The sequence below is a fragment of the Onychostruthus taczanowskii genome, unplaced genomic scaffold (genome assembly GCF_017590055.1).
Source record: "Onychostruthus taczanowskii isolate IOZ18803 unplaced genomic scaffold, ASM1759005v1 scaffold14, whole genome shotgun sequence".
Classification (NCBI taxonomy): Eukaryota; Metazoa; Chordata; class Aves; order Passeriformes; family Passeridae; genus Onychostruthus; species Onychostruthus taczanowskii.
The window spans coordinates 6,707,675-6,722,335 of NW_024498573.1; the positions used below are offsets into that span (position 1 = coordinate 6,707,675).

The 14,661-nt window shown below is 54.7% G+C and overlaps 1 protein-coding gene across 1 annotated transcript; it reads right to left on the bottom strand.

Moving 5' to 3' along the window:
• Positions 1-1,934: 1,934 nt before the first annotated feature.
• Positions 1,935-14,094, bottom strand: CDX1 (caudal type homeobox 1). The gene is made up of 3 exons (XM_041397831.1): positions 13,619-14,094; positions 2,415-2,560; positions 1,935-2,191 (listed from the first exon to the last, which is right to left on the bottom strand). The coding sequence occupies exons 1-3, from the start codon at positions 14,043-14,045 to the stop codon at positions 1,985-1,987; spliced, it is 780 nt and encodes a 259-aa protein (XP_041253765.1). The 5' UTR covers positions 14,046-14,094; the 3' UTR covers positions 1,935-1,984.
• Between the last annotated feature and the right edge of the window lie 567 nt (positions 14,095-14,661).

The following is a 14,661-nucleotide window of genomic DNA, read 5'->3' on the forward strand; positions in this document are numbered from 1 at the left end:
CACCTTCCCAACCCTGGCTGTGCCCAGGAGCATCAGCACCGTGCGACCCCGAAGCCAGCACCGTCCCCTGCCACAGCACCACGGGCAGGAATGACAGTCACAAACCTGTGTCACACAGGATCCCTGCTTGGTTTTATTTTCACCGATGCCTAAAAAATAAAAAGGAAAACCAGTTCTGCCTTATATACACAAAAACTGAGCTGAAGTCCTGAGTTGATGCAAACATTTGTCCTCATCACCGAGCGCACCTGGCAACAGAGGCCGTGGGAAGTGTCACTGGCAGGAGGGAGACCCAGAGCTTTTGTGGGCTGGAGCAGAGCAGTGCACACAGTGGGATAACAGGGACAGACTTGTAAAAGCCACAGCACGCCTGGGGACTTTGTGTTCTGGGGGCTGGGAGTGGTGGGGACTGGCAGTGGACGGTGTGGCCAAGGGATGTGAGGCAGCAGCAGTGCCAGGTGGGATGTGAGGGTTTCACTGGATGGTCTTCAGGCAGCAGGGACATGTCTACTGCTCCATCCTCCCAGAGCTTGGAGAGAAAATGCTGAGAAACATCACACAAGTCACATACAAGGCTCATGCTCCCTCATCCCTTCTTGGTCTTCATAACTGCAGCTGAGGAGCATGTGGTGCAGCCTGAGAAGGAGACAGAGACCCTCTTATGTCCCAGCTGTGCCCCAGCTGTGCCTCACTGGCCTTTGGGGTTGCTGAAACTGGGCTGTGCATTACCCTGGGCCTATACAATGGTCAAGACTCAACAGGATAAAAGGATTTTTCAGCTGCAGTTCACCAGTAGGAATGGATGGGGTTTAGCTAACTGGCCTAGGGAACACAGTGGGTGAGAGGGAGTGCAGTGCATGGAGGAGCAGGGAGACAGCTAGGACAAATTCTGGAGTCCTGCAATCTGAATTTTAAAGAAAATAGGAAAATAAATGCTTCTCTGTCTTTCTGAAAACCACCTCTCCATCACCTAACACCAGGGCACATGCCAGTAATTTCTTGCATGCCTGAGGAGGCCCCTGCCAACCTGGCAGCAGCTCTGGTGCCTGCAGTTACTGTGTTCCCTTGGACAAGCACCCAAAACTCTCCCAGTATTGGCCCCTCTGGACAGCCTGGGGCTGGTTCTTGGACCCTGTCCCAATGGCAAACCTTCCTTTCTCTTTCCCTTCCCCATGGAAGGGCTCAGCAGGGTGGTCTGCCCCAAATGTGCCTGTGCCAGGCTCCCTTTTACCCACTCCCTGTGCTCCAGGTGGAGGATGGCTGCAGTGCCACCTTGCCATGGCACAGCCAGGGAACCAGGGCTGCTCCACATGGCTCTGTGTGGCTGCAGGGGCAGGGCTGGGGATGCAGGGCTGGGCACTGCCAGGGTCACTGGGGACAAAGGTGGGGATGTTCAGGTACTCTTGTCAAGGGTGTGCTCCAGCTTGCCACCAGCACTGTGGTTTGAAGGGCTCCCATGCCACATCCCACAGCCGAGGGTCTTGCCTGGCTCCCAGAGCCCAGCTTGCTCTGCCCTCCTCACCTCGCTTCCCAGGAGACCAGCTCAGCAGAAATTCATTTTGCCTTGAGTCCAGCCAGGCCTTTTTTCTATTTCAGTCTTGTTCAAACTGCCCAAAAGCACCAGGCAGCTGGATTGCCAGGAACACCAAAGGAAGCACCTGGAGCACCACAGGAAAGCCCTCCTCCACTATCACCCCCTTCCTTCTGCTGACACCAGGACCTTGCTACGCAGACCAGAGACCAAACCAGTGTGTGGTTCCTATGGGACAGCAGTACCTAACCCATCTTTTTTACACAGTGAAGAGCCCCCCAGTCCCTCTGGAAGGCCCCAGTGCCACGTGGCCCAGCCTTGCTGTCTGCCCCATCGGTTCAGCCAGGGACAGTCATGTCTTTGGGAAGGGGCTGTCACCCTTCAGAGCACGTGGGCTGGCAGGGCTGTGCTGGATAGTGCTTTTCTCTTGGGGTCTGTAGCTGGTGAGGAGGGTTAAGGCATGAATTCTTCCTTGATCGTCAGCGGAGATGAGGAGACGAGGTTGGGGGCATTGCTGCTGCAGAGGCCTCCGATGGGGCCCAGGGTGCTGACAGCTGGTGGGGTCGGCGTGGTGGTGCTGGTGGGCTGGCTCTGCTGCTGCAGCTTCTTCTTGTTCACCTTCCTCTCCTTTGCCCTCCGATTCTGAAACCAGATTTTCACCTGCAGAAAGGAAAAGAATGAAGCATAAAGAGATGAGGATGGACACAGGCAAGGATGGCAACCTCCAGTCCCCATGGGGCAGGGAGGGCATCCCAAAGCTTGGAAAGGAAGGGATGTCTGTGCAGCAAGGTGGGACCTCCTCTAACTGCTTGGGCTAAAGCCCTGGCCCTTCCCCATCCCCATGTCCAGCTGGCCAGGTTTCCCTGGACTCTGCAGCACTGACCTGCCGCTCGGTCAGCCCCAGGGCCGCGGCCAGCTCGGCCTTGCGGCGGATGGTGATGTAGCGGCTGTAGTGGAACTCCTTCTCCAGCTCCAGGCGCTGGTGGTCCGTGTACACCACCCGGTACTTGTCTTTTGTCCTGGTCTTGCCTGGCAGAGAGAGCAGAGTGGGGTGTGAGCCAGCGGGGGAAGAAGGGGAGCAGTGGAATGGAAGGAGCATTCCCGAGGGCACGGAGGAGACACACAACCTGCGGAGAGCTCAGGAGAAACATGGCAATGCCCTGGGGACCAGTGGGAGAGTCAGGAGGCTCCTACTGGCTTTAACATCCCTCCTGTTTCGCACCAGAGTGTTGCTTCTTGTTGGGAAGTACCTGGGCTTTGGTGGAATTGCTTGGAGGAAAGAGCAGGAGGGATTCAGAGGTGCCCCAGGGGATGGACCATAAATCCCCTGTGTCATGACACATGGTCCCTTGAGGAGCAGAGCTGCAGGTCCTGTGGTGGGCTGAGGACAGGCAGCCTGGCAGGGCTAAGGAAAGCCCAGCTCTTCTTCTAGGAAGCCCCAAACCAAGGTGCCATCACTTGAATGTGCATGGATCAGAAGAGGGGAAGGACAGAAAACCCTGCAAGCACCACATTTCTCTGCTACCCAGTGGGTTACTCTCCTTCTCCCTGCACTGAGCTAAGACACAGGGCAGTGCTTTAGGTTCAGTCTTTAAAGATGTACTGGAGAGAGCCCACATGATGCCTAAGCACCCCTAGGACCTGGCTCCACGGGCCAGGGGTGTTTGGCCAAAGACAGCCTGAATCTCTCCTTGGTCCCCCAGGTATGGACAGAGCCTGGGGCCATCAGGATCCACAGGTCTGTGCACACAGATGCACATCCCATGGGTCTGCAAACAGCACCTGCTGCTTTCTAGCAGAAACACACAGTCAAAGGTAGCCCAGCTGTCTCTTCCTAAGTTCCTTTGTTATTCCACAGGCACACAGGGTGAGCTGTGGAACTCTGAGGGAGGACACCCATGCCTGGCATTTTGCTGACAAGTTCCTGGTGTTTTCCTCTGCAGAAGAGTCCACAGGCAGGGAATAAACACAGCTGTGAATATTTGCTTCTCCACCCAAAATTACAAAATCCTGTTCCAGGGAATCGAGAGGGATGATGCCTGGCCATTTGTTTGCCTGGCAGATGTGTTTGCCCATCTTCTTCTGAATTTCTGATGCCGACAGCAGTGCTGCTGTGGGAAGGAGGGGGAACAAGCTCAGAACAGCTCCATGGATTTCCCTGGGGCTGCCCTGGGTGTATCAACATGGACAAGATACTGCTCACCACTGCTGCAGATGTGCAGAAAGGGATTCCTAGTGACCCAGCAACCCACATAACCGTGCCTGCAGCCTGGTTCTGCCAGGAAATGGGATCTTTGTGTGCCTGCCATCCTGTTCATCTGTTCTCCCTAATGAGTCCTTTGCACATCCACCCATTTAGGCCAAATCAGTTGGACACTGGGCAGTCTCTTATATTCTGATACCATCTGAGTGGAAGCAGGAGTTTAGGTAGTGCAGAGGAAAACTGGGCTCTAGACACCCTAATAAGACATCAGAGAACATCCACAGAGCAAAACCCCAATCTCCAGGCTGCAAATCTGTTTGTCAACCAGCTCAGTTTTATTTTTTACAGTGTCTCTCTCCAGCTCTCCCATTGTAAGGAGATGAAGACATTCCTAAGCCACTCGTTTATGCTGAAACCTAAATGTAAAAGAGTTCAAGACAGGATGACCCATGGCCACAGAGTACTGCAGGTGGGAGAGGGGCTCCCTTGCATCATCACATGGGATGGAAGAAAGCAGCTGGTTTTCTACTGAGTAAGCAGGAGCCACAAGAATCCAGCTCATGGCATTGACCACTGAGCAAACCAAGAGTAGGAGCCAGCAGGACCTGGGATGGGCATGGAAGGCATCTCACCCTGCTGGGACTTGATGCTGGCAGTCCCAGGCACACAAGCAGCAGTCACTCAGTTCGAGTTAGCACCCAGCTCCCATGACACTGTCTGTGTCCTCCTGCATTCCTCCTGGTGGTGCTGGCACAGGCTCAGCACAGCATGAGCAGGGTGATGGCTGAGGGTCCCAGCACAGTCCCCAGGAAGCACTGATGCTCTCCAGTGATCCAGGGAAGAGGGAAGGAGCGCAGCAAGGCTGCAACATGATCGGGAATAGAACAAGATTTCCAGCACCAGGGCAGGACTTCAGCTACTAACTCATATTTGAGGGATGTGATGGATTCAGAGTGGGGAGCCCAGCTCATCCCAGGGCTGGTCAGAAGCAAACACCTAATCCCTCCTCACCACCATCAGGTCGAACCTGTGCATACCACACAGGGTGACTGTGGGTTAAAAAAGGGCTAAAAAAGGTTAATTTGATTGAGCAAGGTGTTTGTGGAGTGTCTGCAGAGACAGGGCTGAAATGCAGATATTCCATGTGCAAGGGGTGATGGCAGCTTTGCCAGGCACTTGTCTCCTGCCTGGCACACATCAGCTGTGACAGCTCCAAACAAAACTGCCCACGGGAGCCCTGCAGGGCTGGACTGATGCCAGGGGCACCCAGCCCACGCAGGATCCCACCCTGCCCTCGCCCTCCCACGGGCTCCTGTCCATCCTGGGGGTCGCTGCTGCCTCTCACCGGGGTCACCAGCATCAAAAGAAATTCTGCAGCCCAGCCCAGGAGGGACCTGTGCTGAATCTGCAAACACAGCAATTCCCAAGAAGTTACAGAATAAACCAGATGCTCTGGTGGAGATTTATGTGAAGTTTAGCAGCTCCGTGAGAAACTGGGCTCCCTCTGGCTGCTCCAGGCTCAGGGGCTCCTGCAAGATTTTTCTGTCTCATAGATTTATCTTTTTTTTTTTTTTTTTTTTTTTTTTTTTTTTTTTTTTTTACAGTTGAAAGCAAAAGCCTCTCTAAAGAGATAATAACTTTAAAATGGTCTTACTTGCAATGTTTTTATTTGAATACCGCTGTTTGGAAAAAGGAACACCTGGAAAGTGAAGGAGTTGACAGATAGAGTAAAAAAAAAAAAATAAAGACTAAAGAAATAAGGCGGTTTGTGAATATCACATATGCCATGAATTTCAGTAGGAATTATTATTTCCTGCTGCAGCTGTAAATAGATCCATCACAGCCTGTTCTTTGTTATTCCTTCTTCATCCTTCATCCTGGATGGAGGCTGGGCTCTGCCTCAGGGCTGGCAGAGCCATCACAGGGTGAGCTGGGCACCAGGCTCAATATCAGTATCAATATCATCACTTGCTGCTCAATATCAGGTAGAAAAACCTCAAAACAGGGGGCTGACAACCAAGGCAGAGATGGAAAGTTATTCACCTCCACTAATTGCTGTTTTCGGATGTTTGCTGAATTCAGGGATGTACTGTGGGTGATTCACAAGGAAAAGAAAAGGATTTGCAAGAAATACCATTGACAATGAATAATTCAACTACCTTGAATATGAATGCTGGGTTACACTTAACTCTCTCCTGGAGACTTTTTATGGCTCTGTGAAAAGAAAGAGGAAATTCGGGACCAGCCAATGCGGTTCCTTATGGGGAGCCCTCGTGGCTGTGGCCAAACAGAGGGATGGAACTGCTCCTGCACTTCCAGCCAAGCCTGGCAAAGCTGAAACAGGCTGTCCCATGGCTGGGATAGCCTGGAGCTGGGGCTGCTGCCCCTGGAGGGAGCATGGATGGGGTGCAGAGGGGGTGCCAGTGATGTCTCTTAGCACAGTTGTTAGCCCCTTCCAACCCTGCTATGCATTTACAGCCTCTTGTCCCTGAAAGACCAGGCAAAGGAACTGCTGGGACAGGCAAACGGAGCCACCCGTGGGGCCAGTGGGAATGGTTTGGGCTTTGGGATCAAGGCAGGGCCAATGACAGCGTGGGGAGAGGGTATCGTTACCACTGTTAATGTGTAACCCTAATAGCACTCACCTGAGCCGTGATTAGATAAGGGAATAGCTTTAATGTGCTGTGCAAACCCCAGGGGACACGCTCCCGAGCACACACAGGGGGATGGAGCCCTGACCCAGCCTGCATTCCCTGCCCACAGCAGCCCCAGGACAGGGGTCCAGAGCTCCTGCTGGGCTGGGTCAGGAGTCTGGCAGGGTAAGGGAAAATCAAAGTGGATCCTGTGCCCACCAGCCCGAGCTGTCTCCCCTCACAGCCACAGTGGAGGCTGCCAGGAAGGGAATATTTCAGCATCTCCAGTCCTGGCCTGCCCAAAGGATGGCTTTGAGTAAAAAGCTGTGCCTCAAAAACCTTAGCAGACTGAGAATATGGGCACTGTGAGACTGGTGCTGAGCAGCTCTAAGAACAGCTGGGAAGGGGCTGGCTCAAACCAGGGAGGAAAGAGACTGTGGGGTGGCAGTGGCACCCTGCATGGAGGTGGAGCAAAAGCTGGCATGTTGTGAGGGGATCTGCCCAGCTCCAAGGGGAGGATCCCCATCTGTGGGACACATTTCTCCCAGCCACAGCAGGAGCAGCGCAGCTGCCAGCAGCCAGGAGCATAAACTGCAGCACTTTTAGAAAAGTCTCTATTTCACAGGTCAAAGCAGCTCAAAATGACCACAGCCACAAACTCTGGCTCTGTGGGAAGCTGCTGTGTAGCCCTCAGGGCTCTGGTCAACTGGGCTATGGCAGCCCCAGCCCACTGGCTGGAGCCACTGAGGGGAGAACCCACGGTAGTGACAGCTGTGGCACCCACAGCAGAGGTCCCCAAGGCCTGGGGACACATTGGGTGTTGCTTTACAGAGGAGTGGCAGGGGGGATGGAGGCATTGCTGCCAGGCTGCCTCAGCAGCTCTCATGCCTTGCTCTGTGCTGGCTCCTTGTGCTCCCAGAGCCATCCTGCCTGATCCCATCTTCCTGGCCGTGCCCTGGCCCCAACTGGCTCCATCTGTACAGCCTTGTCTGCCCATCTGTCTGCACTGGGGGCCTGCTCCCACACTATCTGATGGCATTGCAATATTATAACGCTGAAAAGCATCAGGTGTAAAAGTCCTGTCACCACAGAGCAGCTGGGAAAGGACTGCTCCATACCAGAGGTAAAGTGCAGCAAACAGGACACAAGGCTGTCCCCTCCATGTGGGTGCTTCCTCTCCATGATAAAGCTGCTCCATTCTGAATGAGCAGCATCTACCTGCAAAGAGATAAAAACCTCCCATCCCAGGGGAATCAGTGCTCTGCTAGGATCTGGCATTTCTACCCAAGGAAAGGATCAAGGAAAACTTCCCTCAGCCTTGACAGAGGTTAGTCAATGCAACAGCTGGAGAAACTGAGGCACACAGTCCCAGGGTCAGAGCCATGAGATTCCCTGGACAGCTTAATCCCCAGTCCTTCTGCAGCTCCATGGGGAAAAATCCCCCTCACAACCCCACAAAACTGAGGACAGCCAGCAGAGAAATGCCCCATGACAGAGACCCCAGGCCCAGGAAAGGGCTGAGGTTGGCTCCTAAAGCTCAGGAGCCTCCAGGCTGGCTGGAGCCACCCTCATCTGGCAGCCAGATGTGCTCCAGCTGCCTGTGTGCAGAGGGGTCGATGCTCCCTCTGCCGAGCAGCGTTGATGGGAGCTGCACTGCTGAGAGGCTGGGGACAGACAGCCCAGCTCATTCCACCATCCTAAACCCACAGAAACGGGAACCCAAAGCCTGCACTGATGGTGGCAAGGGCTGAGCCTCTGATGCCCTCCCTGTTCACCCCCTCCCCACACTCATTTTTTCCCCTTCTTTCCCCTCCAGCAGCCACTCCAAAACACCCACGCTCCTCTGTGGCCTGGGAGGGGGGGATAAACCCGAGCCCCTCACATTCCCCGAGTGCTGGGAACCAGCAGCTCACGGTTTTCACAAGCCTTCCCCTCGCCTTGCATACTTCAACATCCTCAGCTATTTTTCCTGTGCCGCAGGAAGCAGAGGAATGATGGATGGGACGACCAACATGTGGCTTGTTTCATCCCAGCCAGTGAGAAACGACCCCCTCTGAAGGGCAATCCCCCCCGAGATCCCTGCCTGACATCACTCCTCTGCCAGAATGCATTGCATTTAGACAACTGCTGGGTGTCAAAAACTGGGTGAGAGGAACCACACATCTTCTCTGTACATATTTAATGTCTCAGTGCTGAGGAGGGAGGGAATGCTGGATGAATCCTCACTGAACGGACTCTGCCAAAGCTCCCCCATCTCTACTCTGAGTTAGAAAAATGGGCATTGGAGACATCAGGGTTGAGGTAGGACTCATCTTGGAGTCTGAGGGCCCCTCCAAGGAGCCCAGCAATGCTCCTACACCCAGAGTAGCTCTCTCCATGGCAGTTCACCTCACACAACCTGAACACTTCTTCCTGGTGCCAAAGCTTCAGAGCAAACTGCAGTTCTCCTATGTGCACCAGGTAGCATTAAAACCTGGTTCAGCTTGGTATGGTGAGCACTGGAAGCATTTCACATGCCAAACTGCACCACTTGACCCAATGGCTTTCTGCTCTCCTGCTCCCTGAGGATCAAGCTCTGTGCTCCCTAAAAAGCTTTGCTCCAAGTGTGAGTGTGTGCCTGGGGAATGCATGCCTGGGGCTATAGCAGAGCTCTAGGCAGAGCTTGGTGCATGGCACAGTCAGGCTGGGCAGCCCTGCTGCCAGGAAAGAGCAGAAACACCTGGTGAAAGAGCTGGATTTGGAGAGTGCAAACCGGTGCACGGGAGCACAGGCTGGCCCTGGCTGGGTTTTGCACAGCCAGCACAGTGGGACAGGGACAGAGCTGCACCCACATCCACACCCACTGGTGAGGTGAGGACACCCCTCCTGCAGGCCCCATCCTCCTCCCAGGAGGTGCAGACCCCAAGGGGATGAAGAGCAGATGCCTGGTGTTTGCAGTGAGCTGGTGATTCCCCACCACACCCCCACGTTCCTGGACATGGACAACACAACCAGGAGCCCTTCATCCCCAGGGGCAGCAGCACAAAGCTGGGTGTTGGGGCAAGTCTTTCCCAGCCCTGCAGTGACTCGATCCTTTATTTTGGCAACTGGCAAATTCCTTCCGTTGTTGCCATGTTTTATGGGGCTGAGCTGAGTGCCAGGCTGGCTCCGGTGCTGGGGCAAAGAGCAGAGCAGCGCGGGAGGACGGGAGCGCCGGGTGACACACGGGAGCGCCGGGTGACACACGGGCTGCTGGCACACGTGGGCTGGACACAGCCCCATGCAGAACCTCACCTCACCTCACTCCAGCCTGATCCAGCTCATCCCAACCTGCCTCCTGGCTGGATGTGGCTCATCTGCAGTAGGAAGAGCAGGACAGCAAGGCACTGGGGGTCCCATATGGACAGCAGGGTTCCTCTCCCCCTTTGCAGCCCCATAGGATTTGGCCCATCCTTGCCATGGGGCAGGGTGGGGGAAGGATGCAGCCCCTTATCCAAGCAATCACAAAGCTAACAGGACGGGAGTGGGTGTCCTTGAAAGGTCCCCTGTAGGAAACATCTGTCATTGGCCAGAGGTTTAAAGTGTCCCTCTGCTAATCCCGGGGTATTAGCCAGCCAAGCCCATCACGTAGGTACTGCCAGTGCTCCAGGGAAGCCCTTTTTGTTCAAGGAAAGTCAATTCTAGGAAAGTTTGAGAGGCCTGTACCTTGGCCAGAAGGCTAAGCAGTCAACAAACCCCAGCTGGGGCCAGGAGCAGGTTGTGGGTTAATAATTCAATGCGAGAAGACTGATGGGGCCTGACACACACCCTAAATGTCCCAGTGAAGGAAAGGGTCTCACAGGGAATGAGCACACCTAAAGAGGTTCCCCATGCAGGGACTGACCAGGGAAATGCACTGTCCTCCTGCCATCACCATCATCCCAAAACATACCAAGCATGGCATGAATCCCAGCAATCCAGGGGAAACATTTCTGTCTCATTATTGGGATTTGAACTCTTTCCCCCAGTGTTCATGGGCCCCACTAAAAAAATAAACAGAACTGGAAAACTGACCTAGAAATAATAAAACTGAGATGGAAAACTGCACACCCAGCAAATCACCACATGCTCAGAGCATCACTGCTTGCTCCCCATCACCCCAAAACCTGCGTGGGCACCACAGGCATTGGCACCACACGAAGCCCTGAGCACATCTGCCTCTGCAAGGGATGCTCCAATTGCACTTTCACTTGCAATATTTAGCACTCCAGCCCCTGCTCAATTAGTGACCTAAAAGCCAGACCCGAGGCAGTATCTGAGGATTTGCATGACTAACAAGCAGAGGGTGAATTTCAAAGTTCAGTCAGCTCCACTTCCAGCCACCTTCCTGAGCTTTTTATAAACCCTGGGTGCAATTCACAGGGAAGTTTGCAAATAATTGTGAATAAGGAGGAAGCATGCGGCTCTGACATGCTGCTAGTGAAGATTTTTATGAGCAGAAAAGGAGGTGACATTGGAGAGAGAAATGAGGCCTGGGGACATCTTCCAGCTCGGTTCCCTGTAACCCCTAATTCCTGGTGACTGGAGTTTAATCCCTTTGCTGCTGGGTTATCTCAGCTCAGCCAGGTGAAGCACACATGAATGTAGCAACAGGTACAGAAAATCACCCCCCTGTACAGCCTGGCTCTGCAGTGAGTCACTGGGAGATTTCTCATTGATTTTTCTCAAGCTCTGGATCACATTTGCAGAAGTGCCCGACACACTCATATTCCCTGCACAAGATTTTATTTTGCTATCACACAGCTCTTCCCCAAAAGCTTTCAAACTATGGCCAGAAGCTGTTCATACGAGCCAAGACAGAAAGGGAACATCAATTTACAACCCTCTGAAGTGTTATGATTTACAGCATTCACAATGAAACTGTTGATATTTATAGCAAAAAACTCCATGTATTCATTTCCTATTCCCACTGCGGTGAGATGAGGAGTTTATCAATCCAGACTGATCAAAGTCCAGTTCATTGATTTCAATAAAATGATTCATCTAAGAACTTCACTCTTATCTATGTCAAATCCATCTCTGCCCTACTCTCTTTCAAGCTTAATGAAGACTTTTATTTAAAGGGCAGCACTGGAAAGCACCAACTGCATCCCACCATCTCCCAGCTCATGATCCCACCACGACCAAACCCTGCAGTTGCTTGGCAGCAGCAGCATTGGGCTTGGACCCAGCAGAGGTGCAAGGACAGGTCCTTAATCTGTGGGTGACTTAGAAAAGGAGCTTACAGGCCATCCATCCTAAGGAAAGCACCCCAAGAAAGAGCTTTTCACCCCTGCATGGCTGTGGGGCAGCTGGAGCAGCTCCCCTGTGTGTGAGAGGAACAAGGCTGGTTTATTTGTTCCTTTGTATGTATTTGATCTAAGAGATACAAACTAAGCAACTAATGATATTTTTCCAGAATTCAATCAACTCAATTGTTGTCTAACTCAATCAGAGGCACTTTCAAGCTCCTGTTTTATCTTGGCCCCACTGCTGGGTGTAAACCCGTGGCCTTGATCCAGGGGAGAGGTGTGCTGATGGCTTTCCTTCCCCATTCATTTTCCCTCCCACCTCTTTCTCAGAAGAAACCAAGATGTTCAGACCTACAAAACCTGCAGAAGTGGCAGGGTCCCCACTGCAGGGGAGGGCTGCACATCACATTTCCCTTTCCAGCCTGGGCAGAGGGAAGCCCTCAGCCCTGGCACGCCTGTGGGTCTCCATCACTGCAAGTGGGGGGAAGCATTTTTCCTAAATAGTTACATTCAGTGCTTAAAATGGGACAGGAAATACCAGCCTGCCTCTCCCTCCTCTTTCCAGGCTGGGGCTGGGTTTTTTTCCATTTATTGGGATGTTCTGCCTGCTCCACTGCACACTGGTCCCCATCCCTGCCACACAGATTCTGGGATTACGAGTAGGTATTTTCCATGCTGGAAGACCACAGGCACTTCTGCAGAAGACCCTTACATGACTGTTGGCCACTGGGAATAGTGCAGAGTCAAAAACAAGCCAAAAACTGGAGGCACTTTGCAAACAGGGAGCCCAGGCCCTGATTCCAGGGATCTGGGGCAGCAGTAACTCCAAGCAAACTCATCCCTGAGGGATGCCCATAGCCACTCCTGTAACGAGCTGGCCACAGCAGTGCTCTGAGGAGCTCATAGCCATCACAGGAGAAGGAGAGGAGTGGCAGGTTCAGGCAAGCCCCATGGGTCCTGCTGGGAAGAGTCCAGGCTGGGAAGATGAAAGGGTGAGGGTAGGTCAGGACAAAGGGCCCGCACCTCACCTCACTGCCAAAGGAGCCAGCCACCATCTCCATGACAAAGAGAAGTCCTTGTCAATTTGGGCTGGCCCCAAGGGGGACTTGCCCACCGCCTTTGAAGTGGGCAGCAGGGTGGGAAGGGGGCTGGGGTCACCCAGACGCTTCCCCCAGGTCAGGAGTTCAGCGGGGACAGGACCCTGGGGACAGCACGACCACTCCGTGCCCAGGCAGAGGAAATCACAGGAACCTGGGCCCCCTTTCCTGCAGAGCTGGGCACCCACTGGCCCGTGCACCTGCAGCACCCACAGCCACCCTCCACGTGGCACTGTCCCCAGAACACACACGGTGCCCCTCACACACACACCACGTACCACTCCGTCCTCACAGCACCCTGCACACACACCCTGAGCACGCTGTCACCTCCCCCAGACACAGCTGGTGGCACTGCCTGTACACACACACTGCTCACGGTGCCCTGCACACTCACACAGAGCCTGCAGCACCGCACTGAATCCACCCCATGCACACACAGAGCATGGATACACACACAGCTCCTTCCCTGCACACACACAGCTTTGGGCACCTTGCACACCCACCATACACAGCCTCTCACACAGCCAGCTCACACTCTCATGTACAGCCACAGCCCCACACTCTCACTCTTGCACTTTTGAGATCCCCCATCCAACACCCCCCAGGGTCCTGAGGGTCTCTGGCTCTGCCCATCCTACCCGGTGGCCACAGGCAATGGGGAAAATGACTTTCCAGACATGAAAATCCAGCTGCCAGTGAGGAAGGACAGCACCCTCCCTGCCATCCTGAGCCCCTGCCCCCTCAGAGCTCCCCTGCTCTTTGAGGACTGGGTGTCGTGCCCAGGGCAGGCCAAGCGTGCTGTCCCTCTGGCAGTCCCCGTGCAGGGAGAGCCACAGAGCAGGACCAGCCCTGCAGAGCTCCAGAGGGATCCTCTGCTCGGGCTGCAGGGCTGGGGGTTCCCTTACCGTTGTTGCTGGTGCTGGGAATGCTGCGCCTCATCCACTCGTACGGGGTGCGTCTCTGGGCGTTAGGGGAGAGCTGGGGGACCGAGCTGCTGATGGGTGGAGGCAGGAGTCCAGAGCCCGGAGGCTGAATGGCATTAAAATCTGGGGGGCTGAATCCAAACTGGCCCGGGCTGGCGGTGGAAGGCGCCGCAGCGGTGCCATAAGAATGCCAGTCCTCCTTGGCAGGGGTGTAGGGCGAGCCCCAGGCAGCCGCGGGCTGCCCGTGGTGCAGGTCGTTGTTAATCCCCGGCACATGGTGGTAGCCGGCGAAGTCCGAGTACTGCGGCGGCCCCGGCACGTAGTTCTGGGGGTTGAGGTTGAGGCTGGGGTGCCGGACCGGGCTGGGATACATGTTGGTGTCCTTATCCACAAGATATCCCAGGTACATCTTCCCGGGCCGTCCCCGCGCTCATGCTGCGCCGCCGAGCGCGGCTGCGGCCGCCGGGGTTCGCGGGGAGGCGGCGGCCGCCCCTCCTTCGGCAGCGCTCACCTGGGCGCCTTGGGGAGCCTGTCCCGGGGCCAGGCACCTCCCTGCCCACGGGCTTTTATTGGGCCCAACCTCTCGCAGCATTTGCATTGAAAGGCAGGTTTGCATTTCAAAGTGCAGAAACCCCAGCGGGTGAGGGGGACGAGTTCAAACTTCCCACTCTGGCTGCAAGGAGGATGAGGTAGGGGGTGACCCCAGGGAGCACCGAGGACCCCCCCCAGCCCCTCTGTCACTACCCCACAACTGTGCCCATGCCACAGGACATGGTCCCTCTGTAGCAGCTGGCCTTGGGGACATTAGGGTGCTGCAGGAGTCCCATGAGGATGCCCCAAGGGACCCCACCACCATCCCTACCCCAGGAACAGGGTGCCTTGGGATGAACCTCTGCATTGAAAGCTGGCTGCACGCAGGGGACAAGCTGGCCTGTGTGTGAGTGTGTCACCTGCCCTGTCCCCACATTGGGGGACACCAAGTTCTTGCTCTGAATGGTGTTTTCCTGTATCCAGTGGCAGCATCT